The sequence below is a fragment of the Zalophus californianus genome, chromosome 14 (genome assembly GCF_009762305.2).
Source record: "Zalophus californianus isolate mZalCal1 chromosome 14, mZalCal1.pri.v2, whole genome shotgun sequence".
In the NCBI taxonomy this organism is placed as follows: Eukaryota; Metazoa; Chordata; class Mammalia; order Carnivora; family Otariidae; genus Zalophus; species Zalophus californianus.
This window is the reverse complement of record NC_045608.1, coordinates 13,161,147-13,176,827: the sequence shown is the minus strand read 5'-3', so window position 1 is coordinate 13,176,827 and position 15,681 is coordinate 13,161,147. Positions and strand designations below refer to the sequence as shown.

General features: G+C 34.9%; 1 protein-coding gene across 3 annotated transcripts in view; it reads left to right on the top strand.

Moving 5' to 3' along the window:
* MED13L (mediator complex subunit 13L) overlaps positions 1-15,681 on the top strand; it is a 301,840-nt gene that overhangs the window by 31,027 nt on the left and 255,132 nt on the right. For all 3 annotated transcript variants that reach the window (XR_003516937.2, XM_027576373.2, XM_027576372.2), the window contains exon 2: positions 5,501-5,738. Coding sequence is in view for 2 of the 3 variants with exons in the window: in XM_027576373.2 (XP_027432174.1) it covers positions 5,501-5,738 (238 nt within the window). In the remaining variant the exon portion in view is untranslated. The remainder of the gene's footprint in view (positions 1-5,500; positions 5,739-15,681) is intronic.

The window sequence follows — 15,681 nt, the reverse complement described above, 5'->3', positions numbered from 1 at the left end:
TCTTTCTCCATAGCTAGGATTCAGATTTTTAGGTATTATAAATTTCTTTATCTTCTGAGCATCTGCTTCTTAGCTTTCAAAATCTTGATGCTCTTATCTCCTCTCCTACCTACCATTGTGATTTTATGATTTAAGGGAAAAACAAAACAAAACAAACAAATTCTTTACTGATGTTTTAGAGGGATTTAAGAGAGAGCAAAAGCAGATGTGTGTGTTTACCCTGGTGTCTTTACCTGGAGCTGATTAGTTCTGTTTTAACAGAAGTTTTCTATTATCCCTGACTTTTTTCCTTTCTGTGACTCAAGTTGAGGAATGATTTAATATGTTTGCTGTATTTCCCTGGTCTACTAGAGTAGTAACCCTATCACTGGAGGTTGTGAGGTGAGGCAGATTTGGAATTTCCTAGCGCACTCATGTTAGTCCCAGGTGATCATAGCTGCCTTTTCTACACACCATCCTAGAATCTTGTTCAGGATTGATATTAAGGTAATTGTTCTGTAGTTTGAGAAGTCTTTCTTTTACCTGTTTTTTGAAAATTCAAATCTTCTGGCAGCTTTCCTATTCCTACTGATCATTCTAAGGCATATAATTAAGGGTTCAGTCTCATTTACAAGTTGCCTTTGTGAGTGGGATGTAATTAGCCCGGGCCAGGAGACTTGAACTCATTTACAGTATCTAGGTCAACCATATCACTTTACAGGTCAGAAGCTACGGTCCCTTAGATGGAGTAGATTTCCTAATGCCATATAGGTAAGTAGTTGAAAACTAGAACTCAAACCTAGATCTTTTGATCTCCAGCCAGTGTTCTTTCCATGATACTACGCCCTGAGTTCGTTCATATCAAGGCCTATTACTTTTACTCTGGTAACCACTAATATAGTTTTAACTCTGAGGAGCCATACTGCAAGTATATACTGTTGGTCATGTGGGTTCTGATTGCGATGGGTCAGTGCAAGTAAATGACTTCCATTGGGAGAATTTATGAGGTCATTTCCTATGTATTGTGCCTAAAGAATAGCACATTAAGAATCAATATAAATTTTCTTTCAATACATTCCTGCTGTTAGAAAGTGTATTTGTCCTGATTCTGTTACAATCTATTTAATTCCAACTGTTCTGAACTGACTATAGTGGCCTTCTATTTAGGCCAGGGGAATCTCTGCCAGTTAAGTTCAATTTTCTGAGGACCGTGACTACCTGTGTAACAGATGCCAGCCATTGATGAGAAAATTTCCCTCTAGCCTTTCTTGCTGTTATTAGAATTGTTGTTTTCTTGGTTTGTTATACATATCCTCTAAAAATTAGGTTGTGTAGATACAGTCTTACAGTGGTAACATATAAAAGAAAGCATATAATTATCTGAGTGAAATAAAAAAAGTCTCTTCTATTCATGGGATGGTGTGTGGGCACTCTTGTACTAGTTTTCTTAATACCTCAGGAAGACTAAAGAAAGATTCATGAACTTTCTTAAATTAGAAAGTATGGCCATGAGCTCTTGCCATTGCTAAACTGAGTTGATGACAGTTTCTTTGTACTATTTTATAATCCTCTAGGGCTAATTTTTACCATTAGCCTTATGAAGCAGCATGGTAGAGCAGGAAAGAATTTATGCTTTAAATTCAGTTATGCTTTAAATCCAGTTATATTTGGGATCTGCCATTTGCTGCCTGTGTAGCTAGGGCAGAATTATTTAACCTTTCTGAGTCCTAATTTCTTTAGCTGTCTGTTTGTGAAGATTAGAAAGTACATGTGAAGATCCTAGTATATTGTTTAATGTTAGAAATTAATAGGTGATGTATATGTGGTGATAGTTGTGGTTGTTCATGAATGCTGGTTTTGTTCCTTATATATTTTAATTTCATTCTTTTGATTCTGTATTTTAAAAATGTAATTTTAAATTTAAATATAATTATGAATTGTTTGTCTTGGCAGTGAGAAGTATTGCATTTTGGGATAACTTGCATGTAGAAATATTTTAAAGGGTTGCTTCACAATTTTGAAATCATTAGATAAAGAATTTTGAGTCTTGGAGACCTATACTTTTGTCAGAAATTGGTCCATAGAAGTTTGTGTGGAATTGCTTTTTAACTATAAACAGGATCATGGTATATGAAGACATGTATTAGTCTAAGTGAACATACAGCCGTGACAGGGATTTTTTTTTTTTTTGGACAGTATTTTGCTATCACTAAGTTGTCTTTGCTCTTATCAAATAATAATTCAAGTTTAGAGCTAAGTCTTTGAACATTAACTTTATGCTTAGTTATCTCTGTTAGGCTTAAATGGTGTTTCATTGTTAGATTTTCCAGTGAAGACTGGTATAATGATATTTAATTTTAGCTTTAAGGTAAAAGAACTAAATTGTTTTAAAATAACTGGACATTTTCCAGTTTTTCCAGCTGAATTAGTTATGAAGTGATTAAGCTTGTAGGCTTGAATCTGTATTCTATCACTTGCTAGAACAACTCCATAAAGAATATAGAGCAAGTGGCCAGGTTTCCCTTTATCACTGAGACCAGAGAAACACTGATAGGAAGTTAGTGCAAGTGCTAGGATTAGGAAACCATTCTTCTGAATCAAAGCCAAATATTTTGTTTGCTGAACCATGTGGGCTGTTTGTTACAGGTGAAAGTATTCTGGTGAGTAAATTGCTGTTCATAGATTTCTTGGGGACTGACTCACCTGATGCTTTAATCTCTGATAAATCTTAATTTTCTAACCCTTTACATATCGTTATCACAAAAATCAATCGTGATTTATATTTATTGGTATCTTTTATCTCTCCTCCCTCCAGCCCCCTGATCCATAGGCACAGAACACTAGCTTAGGTGATCATAAGGAATGTTAGTCTTCTACTTTTCTGATTTCAGCTGCCCCCTTTTTTTTTGTCTTTTTATTTAGTTTCTTTGACATTTATTTACAAATTGAAGTTAGGCTTTCTGTTTAAAACACACACATACATACATACGTATACATTGCTTTCATTTGAAGAAATAAAGGAACTTGTATGAGAGAAAAATGCAAAAAGGATATGAACAAAGAAATTGTACTACCATTACTAGTAATGATAGCAATATCATTTATATGTTTTGCCGTATGCCAGGCATCATCCTAAGTATTTTATATACATACTTACTCATTTAATCAACTCTGTAAATACTGTTATTCTAATTTTTGTGGTGAGGTGACAGACAAAGGTTTGGTAACTTGCTAAGTACTTGCTACTTAGAGGTAGTTAAGTATAGAGCTGGTATTCAAACCCGAAGGCTGGCCCCAGGTTATACTTCTGATGAAATAGATGATAATGGTTTCCTCTAAGCAGAGAAAGGACTGCATATTAGTACAGGAACATTCCATCCTGTTAAATTGGCAGATTTTTAGGAGGATATGCAATGTGGGGGGCGCCTAGGTGGCTCACTCATTGAGTGTCTGCCTTCGGCTCAGGTCATGATCCCAGGAATCCCAGGGTCCTGGGATCCAGCCCCGCATCGGGCTCCCTGCTGGGCGGGAAGCCTCCTCCCTCTCCCACTCCTCCTGCTTGGCTATGGCTCTATCTGTCAAATAAATAAATAAAATCTTAAAAAAAAAAGCGCTATATGGTGGCACTCATCCATGAGTCTTCATATTCATATTCTTTCGTAATTGTGCATCAAGCAATGTCTATTAAGAAAATAACCAGGAAAGTAACAATTTTCAAGGAGTTTACCAGTTATTATTATAAAATAAAAAAGCAGAAGATTGTCTAGTTGTTATGGGATAAATTACGTTTTCTCCAATAAACAATGAATATTATGCAAACATTAACTTTTTGAAGAATAATTAATATACAAAAATATTTATAATGAGTCAAAAAGCAGGATATAAGACCATGTAATATGGTTCCAAATTAAAAACTGTATATGTACAGAAAAATAGGAAGAACATACATTAAGACACTAATTATTTTTGATGTGATTTTGGAAAATATTCTTGGTGTGATTACTTTTAATTTATATTATTTATTTTTGAACTTAGTGCATTATTCATGTAGTACTTTCATACTCTGAGAAAACAAAGTGGCGTAAAGGGGAAAGCATAAATGATGCCAATGCTAGCTTTTACTAAGAATATCCATTAGATATTAGATTTGCATATCTCATAATGTGAAAGGATAAGTTACTAAGTGCCGGACAGTTTTAGTTTGGATATTACTATTTTTGGAACCATTTTTTTTTTTAGAAGTGAAGCATTTGTTTGGGATTGAAGAAAATTGATATTTTTTTTCTTGAATGTGTTCATTATAGTGATTGTTTCAGCACTTTAAATTTGTTTCAGTTACGTTAGAAGATATGGTTATTTTTCTACCCTGTTGTACTTGGTTTTTGAAAAACAACTATTGACAGAAATTGACTTGGGTGGGGGTGGTGAGGGGAAGATGAGTAAGGATCTAATGCAAGGGACACATGGACTGTTTTTGTACAGAATTATGTTAAGAATCCACTTTATTGTCAGTTTTGAATACATAATTATAGTTTATAGCTACTTAAATAAGGAATTCAACTTTTGTTTGTGTTGAAACATCTTTGAATTTTAGTTCCTTAGACCTCTAAGATTTATGAAGTTTTAAAATATAGGAATAATGGAATAAAGATCCAGGTTCTGCTCTCAGCTGGTTTAGTGTCGGTGTTTTAAAATGTGTTTAGAAAACAAAAGACAAAACTACATTAGGGAATTGTTCTAGAAGCAAAGCTTCTTTCTCTGTTACATGCTAAGGAACATGCATAAATTGCTGATAACTGCATCGGTTTCATTAGTAGCTTGCTTTGCTGTTAGTATTGAAGCACTATGGTATTGCAGGCTCACTGCTTTCCTGATTAAAGAGGATTCAAACTGTAGCTTCTGCATGGGAATAAATTGAGATCCTTTGAAAGAAATTACTTCACTTTTACAAACTTACTTTTTAAACTCTTTCCTGATTTCAAAATATAATTTATGGGGCACCTGGGTGGCTCAGGTGGTTAAGCATCTGCCTTCAGCTCAGGTCATGATCCCAGCGTCCTGGATTTGAGCCCCATGTTGGGCTCCCAGCCCAGTGGGGAGTCTTCTTCTCCTTCTCCCTGTGCCTCTCCCCCTACTTGCGTTCTCTCTCTCTCTCAAATAAATAAACAAACTCTTAAAAAAAAGAATTAATTTATGAATCAAATACGGAATAACAAAATAGTTTTATATGTAAGGACTTTATAGTAAGTTTTTGGTAAAAATGGTTCAACTGGAAATAATCGTCATCTGTTGTAATTTGGTATAATACAAAGAGCTATGTAGAAATCTTGATAGGAAGAAATTATTTTTTCTCCTTTTAAAAATCAAGGAGGATTGACAAAATTATTCAGTGAGAGAAATCTTATCTGAAGTAATGTAAATAGTTATTTTAGCACATTTGCTTGTCCATACAGAAGCTTGTTTTTAGTGTTCTGTGACTAAGAAGAAATATCAAAATCATTGTAATTCTGTTTTTTTCTAGGCTGAACTCACGGGAATCAAATGGCGTAGGTACAATTTTGGAGGGCACGGGGACTGTGGACCCATAATTTCAGCCCCAGCCCAAGATGATCCAATCCTGTTAAGTTTCATCCGTTGTCTGCAAGCCAACTTGCTGTGTGTATGGCGTCGTGATGTCAAACCAGATTGCAAAGAGTTATGGATATTCTGGTGGGGAGATGAACCCAACCTAGTGGGTGTAATACATCATGAACTGCAGGGTAAGCTTTTTGTTTTTTTCTTAAAAACTGTTAACATCATATATATTTTTTTAACAGTAGTAAATTTCAAAAATAATTTATGAAGACTTGCTGAGAAAAATCCAAGTGTTTAAATGGGTGTGTCTCTCAAAAGGAATGTCTTCACTCTTACCCCTCTTCTTTCCACTCCCAGTCCCCCCCACCAAAATCTCTTGTTCTTTCCCAGTCATGCTAGAAACCAGAACCTGTGAACCACTATTAAAGGAAATACTGTGACTCCTAGGTGTTTTTGGGGGGTGGAAACGAGGCAAGATCCACTATTTTAAAACATTAGTGAATTGTGAGTAATTAGCAAGTCAGTGAAATGAACAGAATTGTTTTTTCTTGGATTGTGGCTGTTGTGGTTCATTACCAGCTGAACTCTGGTGGAATATTATAAAGTGATAAGAGAAAGTTAGTACAAGCCTTATTGGACAAAATTATGAGATGACATTGGATAGTATTTTGAAGAAAGATTAATATAAAGAATCTGGTCTAATTTTGATATGGCAAGTTTTCCTTTGTTTTGTTTCTGCTTTTTATATAATTAGGTGATTCCTGGAAATACTTGGTCCAGTGTTACCTAATTTTTAACTTCAGATTACATCTGATATCTGGAAACTTTGAATTAATGTAAGAGTTTCATTATTCTAAGTTACTTTTTGTATTTACTGAAGATTTATAACCAGAGGAAATTTTATTAATATTCTTTGCTCAAAATTTTTTACTTCTTTACCTAAATGTTTCCATCTAGTATGCTAAAGAATTTTTCTAGATCAAGATTAATTACAATCCTTACTTAGGGTAGTGTGTTAACTCTTTTTGACCTAAGTCTCCTAGAGCCAACTTTTATTATGTCCAAACTACTCTACATTTTGTTAGTTTGTGGTTGAAAAAGTTCAGATAGTATTTGAAATGTTTTGTTAGTTGATATATTTAGTATTTTTTTTTTTTTAAAGGAAGGAGTAAAGCTAACTTTATATTTGAGGGCCTAGTCGAAGGTGTCTGATTTTGCCTAAAGGATTTCCTGCCAACTTTTGCTTGATACCTTTCTAACTTTGCTTTGCAGCCATTTTTTTTTTTTTTTTAATCTGTGATATCCCTTGCCACAACAGCCAGAGGGCAGTAAACTGCAGTGGACTAATTGAGCTGTTTAGCTTATGGTCCATTTGTCTATTCAATACAAACCTTTCTTCCCATAGTTTGTAGAATATTTGGTTTATAAATATAAGAACCCTGTCTGGGTAAGATTGCTTACTTAGCTGGTTAATCAGCAGAATCTCAGAACATAGATACATACCAAAGCTTATTTCATGTAGTTAGCAGGGAACTCAGGTAGAATTAGTTTAAGCACATCTGGATTCCATTTATCAGGATTTTTAAAATAAGATAACCCTAGAAGATAACATTTATATTTGTCCATTTAAGTATGAAAACATATATTTTTGTTCTAAAATTTTTTACACATGTAGTATAGAGGACTATAGCATTTTTGTTTGTTCATCCTATATTTCTCATGATTATTTCTGATTCTTAATCTTCTTCCATTTCTCCATATTCATACCTTATATCTTAACTTTTTGGTCTGGTCTTTACTTGTTAGCAGCACAAATTATCACTTTATAATATTGATGAAACCAAAACCAAACCCAATTGTTAATTAGGCTTATTTACCTGATGTATAAAGTTATTTGTCCATACCAACAAAGCACATAATCAGTGTTCTTAGAATTAGGTTACTGTGTTATTTCTCATGGACTGTGTTACCAAGTTAACAAAAAGATGTAGGCTATTTAAAATTTTTATAGTTGCTTTAGATTGCGCATATATTTCATTGATGTATTAAGTATCTTTTTGGTAAAGAATAAGGAAAGATTGACTTTTTAAAACCTTTTTACAAATCACAGAAATACTACATTTTAATTAGAAAATTAGGAAAACAGAACTGTCAAATGAAGAGAACAAAAATCCTAAAGTCTAACCAGAGTTTTAATATTTGGTATTTTTATGTATAAATGGAATTGGTATCATACTTTTTTGTAACTCTGTTTTTTAACCTGACAATATATTGTGTTTTCTCATGAGAATGATTATTTTTTATTTTTATTTTCTTTCCTATTGAGTCTGAAAACAGTGTAAGCTGTTTATTCTCTTGTGTGCCACCAAGAAAGTAATCCAGTGATGGAACACTCATAACTTTGTTAAGTACATTTATTCTTTCTTGATATGTCCAGTTGGGGAAAGTTACTGGATTAAAGCCTGTGAAGTGTCCATCCCATAGGTAAAAGTGGTTGGAAAGGGTAATTTTATATGGTTCAACCTAATACTAAAAAGTATTTGAACTTAATTAGAAAAATGAGTGGCTTAAGGACAACTTTGTTTCAAGTGAGGGAGAATATGACAGGTAGAGCGATCGTGAGAAAAAGATACAAAGGAAATATTTTAATTGGTGGTCATACAAAGTGAGGTTATTTTGGAATCTGTTTTGATCTTTAAAATATGTAAGAGTCATTTCATTTTAGGTAAAATAAATTTTAACAGAACCCTGTAAACATTAAGCATGATGGTACCATTACCGTAACTTTTTCTTTTTTTAAAAGATTGATTGATTGATTGATTTGACAGAGAGAGAGAGAGACAGCTGAGAGGGAACACAAGCAGGGGGAGTGGGAGAGAGGGAGAAGCAGACTCCCCACTAAGCAGGGAGCCTGACACAGAGCTCCATCCCAGGACACCGGGATCATGACCCAAGCCAAAGGCAGACGCCTAACGACTGAGCCACCCAGGCACCCCACATTTTCTTTTTGTAGGGACATTTTACTGTTTCTTAAAATGCTTTTTAATTACGTTATTTGGTAGTTCCCTTTGTCTTTACGCTGTACCCAAAATAGGATACTGCTAAGAAACCTCACTGTGCAATACGATACCAAAGCAACCGTCTCTGATTTAATGTGTAAAGTAGCTTCCTGGAGAATAATCCTGCAGGATAGACACACAGTTTTAAAATATTATATATTTTTTGTTTAATTGCTTGAAGTATCTATGAAACTGTTGGAAGGAACACTAAAATACATGTATAGCCTGTCCCTGTCACTTGGATAAACACTTTTGGGCCTATGTCTGGGGAAGTGCTATTTGTCTTGCATGGTATAGTAGTTCAAAGCATGGGATGGGTTTGAACCCCTGCTCAGTTGCTTGCTGGCTGTGTATCGTTGATCAGGTAACTTATCCTTGCCTCACTTTCCTCACTGTAAATTGGGTTATAAGGTTAACAACAGTTGAAGTTCTTAGAACAGCAGAGTTCATTTAGTTGTAGCTATTACTGTTGCTACTACATTGGCAACCCATTCGTCAAAATTAAAACATTTTGACGGTTTTTAAATGATTGTTTTGTAGAGCATTCAGTGCTTGCTAATGTTCCTCAAATACTAACTTTAGGGGCGCCTGGGTGGCTCAGTTGGTTGAGCGTCTTTGGCTCAGGTTATGATCCCAGGGTCCTGGGATCGAGGCCTGCTTCGGGCTCCCGCTCGGTGGGGAGCCTGCGTCTCCCTCTCCCTCTGCTGCTCCCCCTGCTTATGCTTGCTTTCTCTCTCTCTGTCAAATAAATACAAATCTTAAAAAAAACACAACTAACTTTTAAAGTATGCTTTTGGGTTGGAGTGATCAGATTTTTGAGTTTGAGTTTTAAAATTTAGGTAGAGTAAGAAAATAATAAAATGTCAGAGCAGCAAATATACCACTCCCTGTACATATGCAAATTGTCTAGACTTCTGCTATACATAGTTTCATAATAAACTTAGATAACATTATGAAGAGATCAGAACTTTAAAATGTGACTCTGTTAGATCTCTGTAAGGTAGGTTTGTAACTTTACTGGCTTCTCCACATAATGGTGTTGAAGCAGGGCACTGGCTGAACACAAATATGTGTATGTCCTTCCTTGTGTCCATCCATGAGTACCTGTATCTGTGGGTCCAGTTACAGTGTTTTGATGTAATCTCTACCCTTGAAACGTTTAGAGTCTAAAAAGGATATAAGACAAGCACACAAATACATACAGTGCAGAGAGATACTGAAAGTCTGTGTAAGAGAAATGTACTAGATTGCTTTCCCATTCAGTTGTATAAACGCACAACTCTTATAAAATTACACGAGGAACGCTGTGAGCCCTAGTGCCAAGGGTTGATAACCTTCTTGGTTTCTGGTCTGTTTGTTAAACTTCTAACGTTAGGCAAGAGCTGTGATCAGTCCAGGATATGTAAAATGAGTCCTTATACTTAAGGAGCTCACAGTCTTATTGGAGGGTTAGCTAAATAAATCCATACTTATGCTACGATGAAGTAAGCTGTAAATGATCAAGTTAGGGGATCGTGCAGAAGCGTCAGATTCGGTCTTGGGGAACACAGGGTAGGGAGGTGACGGGAAGCCCAGAGACTTGAGGCGCATCTTACTGGATAAGTAGGAGCTACTAGGTTGGGATGGAACTTGTCTTTGTTAGAGGAGGCAGCCTGTACAAAGGGCCTGCTGGCGGTGAGCAAATGGCGTGAAGAGCAGGTTTGTCTGGAGCTTAGGCTATTAGTGAAATAGTCAGGAGAGACTGAAAGACTGGGAAGGTGGGCCATAATGAGTGCATTGACGTAAGGATGAGGAATTTGCACCGAATTTGACAGGTTTTGAGGAATTGTTACAGGTTTCTGATCAGGAAAGGTTCAGACATGATTAGGAAGATAATATACAAGATGAATATGAGCAGAAAGGCAATAATATTGTAATAAATTATTTTATTCTAAATTGAGCTATGAACTTAAAGATTATATGTAGTTTAAGGTACAGATTTATTTAAGTTAAAAAATACCAATGATTACATACTCAACTTTTTGTTAATAGTCTTTGCCAATTTTTTTTTTGAAGATTATTTATTTATTTATTTATTTGACAGAGAGCGAGAGAGAGAGACAGACACAGAGAAAGCACAAGCAAGGGGAGCAGCAGAGGGAGAGGGAGAAGCAGGCTTCCCGCTGAGCAGGGAGCCCAATGTGGGGCTCGATCCCAGGACCCTTGAGATCATGACCTGAGCCGAAGGCAGATGCTATGCCAAACTGACTTTTCCTAATCTACCAAACAAAATTATTTTATAAACACAACCTTCTGGCCATTTCATTGCTTATTAGTCAGTGGTAGGAAAGACATTCTATCCTGAAACCCCAAATTAGTACAGTGGGCAAATACATACTTCTAGGAACTAAAGATGGCTTGACCCAAAGCATTTAAGAGTCCCTGGTCCAGAAGGACAAGTATTATTTATATATGGCCTAGTGTGTGCTTAGTAATGCTTGTTAAATGAGTGAATGAAGCCCATCTTACATAGTTCTGACATAGCATAGTATTGTACTCTCAGAACGTTAACTTTAAATAATTTGATGTTGTGAAAGAGATTGAAACCTAATTAAAAATAAGGCATTAAATATCCATTTTATTTTGTATATGTTCTATAAAGAAACCTAGCTGTAAATATGCACTGTCTTTAATTTTAAAATTCATCTGTGCTGTCCCTTTTCCTTTCGATTATTACAAATAGATAAATGTAAATTATAATAGGGATACATCTGTCTACCTCTAAAAAATGATTGTCCCAATATCGTATTGGAAGCCTTAGGAATTGGCGCTACTGTCAATGTAGAGGCAGATTGGTACCCTTTGTTGTTGCATTTATAGTCATAAATACTGCTTTTTTATTTTTCGGGGTGCCGCCACCTTTGCCAGGAGGTATGGGCAATTGCAAAAACAGCATTAGACATTACAGAGCTAGGAAAAAGGGATCTTATTTTCTAATAGTGACCAGTGTAAGATAATTTAAGATACTGTGATACTGTCGCATATACCACCGAACTGATTGCCAGTCTCTGGAAAGAGAAGTGGGCATTTTATAAGGATGGAGGAAGGCTGAGAGAAGAGAATGGAGAGCCAGTTTGCTAGTACTGTAATCTGTACATATAGATTATAACGTACATCTGAAATGATGGGATTGATAGAACCTTTATTTAGCTATCTGCAAGACAGAACCTAATTCCCTCCTCAGCTTTTTCTTTTGAAAAATATTTACAGGTGTACACATACGTAACTATTTTTCTGGCTAAACCATTTGAATGTAATTTCTAGACTTCATGAACCTTTACCACTAAATACTTCATCACGTAACTTCTATGAGAATGTAGGACATTTTCAGTGATACTGATGTAGTTTTTGCTCTGTCAAGTTTTCCATATTCTGAATTTGTTTCCTCATGATTACACTCAGGTTAGACGTTTTTGACAAGAATATCAGTCAGTGATGAGTACTTCTGTGGCATCCCGTCAGAGGCACATCATGTCAGTTTGTTCCAATATTGATCTTACTAATTTAATGTTTGATTACTTGGTTAAGGTAGTGTCCACCAGAATTTTCCTGTGTAAAGATACCCTTTTCTTTTTGTAATCGTTAGGTAAATTTGGGGCGAGATTTTGAGACCCTGAATATTCTTTTCCCTAGCCCACTTTTAACTCTGGCTTGAGGAATAACCTAACTTTGAGCTATTTAAAAACAACAGAGATCAAACGAAGACAACATTCTTGAGTAATAGGAAAGGTAGGGGAACAGAGGAGAGGAGAAGGAAGAAAAGCCTGGGATAGCTAACCAAGGCAGATTATGATGGTAAAGTCAAACTCTGAAAATTAATAGCCTACTGCTGAGCACACTGAAAGGTGTTGACATTGAATTTTCTAAAATCATTAAGTATATAGGAATATACTACACCTATATCTTACAGTCTGTGAATTTTCAGTTGGATTTTGATTTATGGTTATCTTTGACAAAATGAAATAATTTCAGTCAACATTGTGAATGGCTTTATTCTCAATTGAAATGAAAAAAAATGGCTTTTTGTGAAAGTAGTGATCCTTTTACATATAAAATTGACAGGAATGAACCTATTTCTAGGTAAAATGTCATTCAGTTTCAAATTTCTTCTAAAGAGATTATCTCATCCCTGACTTTTTTCACCTGGTTTTTATATTTGTTTTTTTTTTTCATTATTGGTGGTCAGTTTATGATTCACTGAAGTTAATCTCTGATTAAATTGGAAAATATATATTTTTTTATTTATTGTTTGGGTTTATTTTTCAAGTGTAAGATTCTGGTGATTTTAAAAACAGGTGAATCTTTCTGCAGCATTCTAGATTTGTAGTACTTTACCTATCAACATTTATATGGAGATTTTATTACATGGCATTAATTCTTGAGATTAACACCGCATTGCTGAAAAGTTTTACTTTAACTTCCATGTTTGTTGTTGTTATGTATATAATAGAAGAATACATTTGTATTTCATGAGAACAAGTACTTTTAGGGAAAACATTTACTCGGTGGAAAATGGTAGCTATTTCTAAATAGTTTATGAGCTAAGTATTCCTAGTTTTCACTGGATCTAAATTATTCAAGTTTTGATACAAAATTTCCGACTTTTAAAATAGTTACACTGTGTTCTCTTTTCTCATGTGTAGTTTTAAAAGAATTCGTTTGCTAAAGTATAAAATAGTAATAGTTTTCATTGATGATTATCCAAATGATTCCAGTGCATATTTAACTGAAATAATAGATTTAATAGAAAATTGTAAGTTATATTCTTAAAAGAGAAAATGGAATACTTATTAATACTTTTGTAAGCAACACGTTTATATTGTAAAGTTATGATACGATTTAGAATTCTTTCATATGAAGAATAGAAAAAGATCTAATGGATTAGATAGAATTATTAAGCTAGACGTGCTTGCAATTGAGAGAACAAGCTAAAGTCTAACTGTGGAATGTAAATAAAATCGATGTGTTACCACAGGCAACTTACTGAACCGTGTAATTAGCTTTTTCTGTGAAAAATGAGACATTTATACTGAGATTGTGGTGAAATAGCATGTAAAGGGCTTATGTTCTAATGATATGAAAATTAAACAGTTGGTAAAAAATTATAATTTAAAGATTGCTGCTTCAGGGAAAAGTTTAATCATTTGGTTTTTAGGGGGGATTTATGTTTTGGTAAGTAAAGGCATTACAGTCCGGTATTTTTACATTGATACGAAGTCCCCTATTTGCATAACGTAAACCTGAGTAAAGCCCCCATTAATGAGGGATTAAAGTCACCACTGGAACAGGTAGGATTGAGAATTAACCTGAAGTTAGAGAAACCAGTATTTGGTGGTGTTACAGTTTTTCCTCCCTTTATATGTAAGGAATTTTAGTGATGGATATATTGTGACTGATAGAAAAGTATTTAGGCTAGTAATTTTAGGGATAGCTTATTTGATACCCGCTCCCTTTGTGTACATTGTATTTCAAAATCTTGTTCTTTAATAGAAAATTTAAAGATTTAGAAGAGGTTCTTATACATTAAAGTGGTATAAAGATTTCTTTGCCCCATAATACAGTTTCTTTGTTTTATCTCTTTTTTTAGGGAGGTTAACATAAGAATATGAATGTGGCAAATTGGAGAAAAAGTTTATGAGTACAATTTAATGGCCTAATTAATTCCAGGAAAAATTATATATTTGAACATTAAAATTGAATGAGGTAGAGATATAAAATTAAATATTCAGAGAACAACACCTTTTGCTGCAGAATTTGCAAGCAAATACATTACTGACATGAATTTACAAGCAAATTCATTGCTGATACATTTAGATGGCATCATGTCAGTTCTACTGTTTATAGTATTTTATACAGGAGATGAAGTAAAAAGTCCCTGCAGTGAAATTGGGCTTTTCTTTTTTTTTTTTTTTTTAAAGATTTTATTTATTTATTTGAGAGAGAGAATGAGAGATGGAGAGCACAAGAGGGAAGAGGGTCAGAGGGAGAGGCAGACTCCCCGCCGAGCAGGGAGCCCGATGCGGGACTCGATCCCGGGACTCCAGGATCATGACCTGAGCCGAAGGCAGCCGCTCAACCGACTGAGCCACCCAGGCGCCCGAAATTGGGCTTTTCTTAAGGAAGGAGGAAGGTGAGAATGGATCTCCGATGTCATCATTGGGAGGATTCAGAGAATGTCCTCTTCCATTTATGCTGTGAAATTAGCATGGACAGACGGGAACTGAAGCTTAGAAAAAGCCCGTGACTTCATCATGTCACTAGTTATGGTGGAACCCAGACCCATAATTTGTACCTTTTAAAATCAAAACCAGGGGCGCCTGGGTGGCTCAGTTGGTTAGGCGACTGCCTTTGGCTCAGGTCATGATCCTGGAGTCCCAGGATCGAGTCCTGCATCAGGCTTCCCACTCAGTGAGGAGCCTCCTTCTCCGTCTAACCCTCCCCCCTCTCATGTACTCTCTCTCTCTCTCTCTCTCATTCTCGTTCTCTCAAATAAATAAATCTTTAAAAAAAATAAAATCAAAACCATTATTTGGTTGCAAAGCTATATATAACATGAAACTATGTGATTGTGCCATGTAAAATGAGTCAGTCAAGTTTCCCAAACCGTTTTAAATAAAACCCACATAACTATTCCAATTCTATTTATATCAAATCAAATCTATTTCCTGTACTTACAGAAAGAATGCTGGCTTGAACAATACTGGACAGAGGACCTATCTTTTTTGATTTTAAATGTTTTCTGTGACACTTGGCAAATGTTGGTTCCAGTAATGTCGGCTCATAAACATTTAGTCTAGATCCTCTTAACTGAGCACACACTAAAGATAAAGGGAAAATAAAAATAAAATAAAAATAGTTTTGGAGTCGTAAAAACTTGACATGAATATAAACCATTTGAATTTAGTTTATATGAGATTAGCATTTGTTGTTACAAAATACTTTATTGAAGTAACTGAGACAATTATTTCTCTGTTGTCATTAAGAGGTGTTTTTCTCCCTTCTCTTCTTATAGATCTATTATCATAGGTAT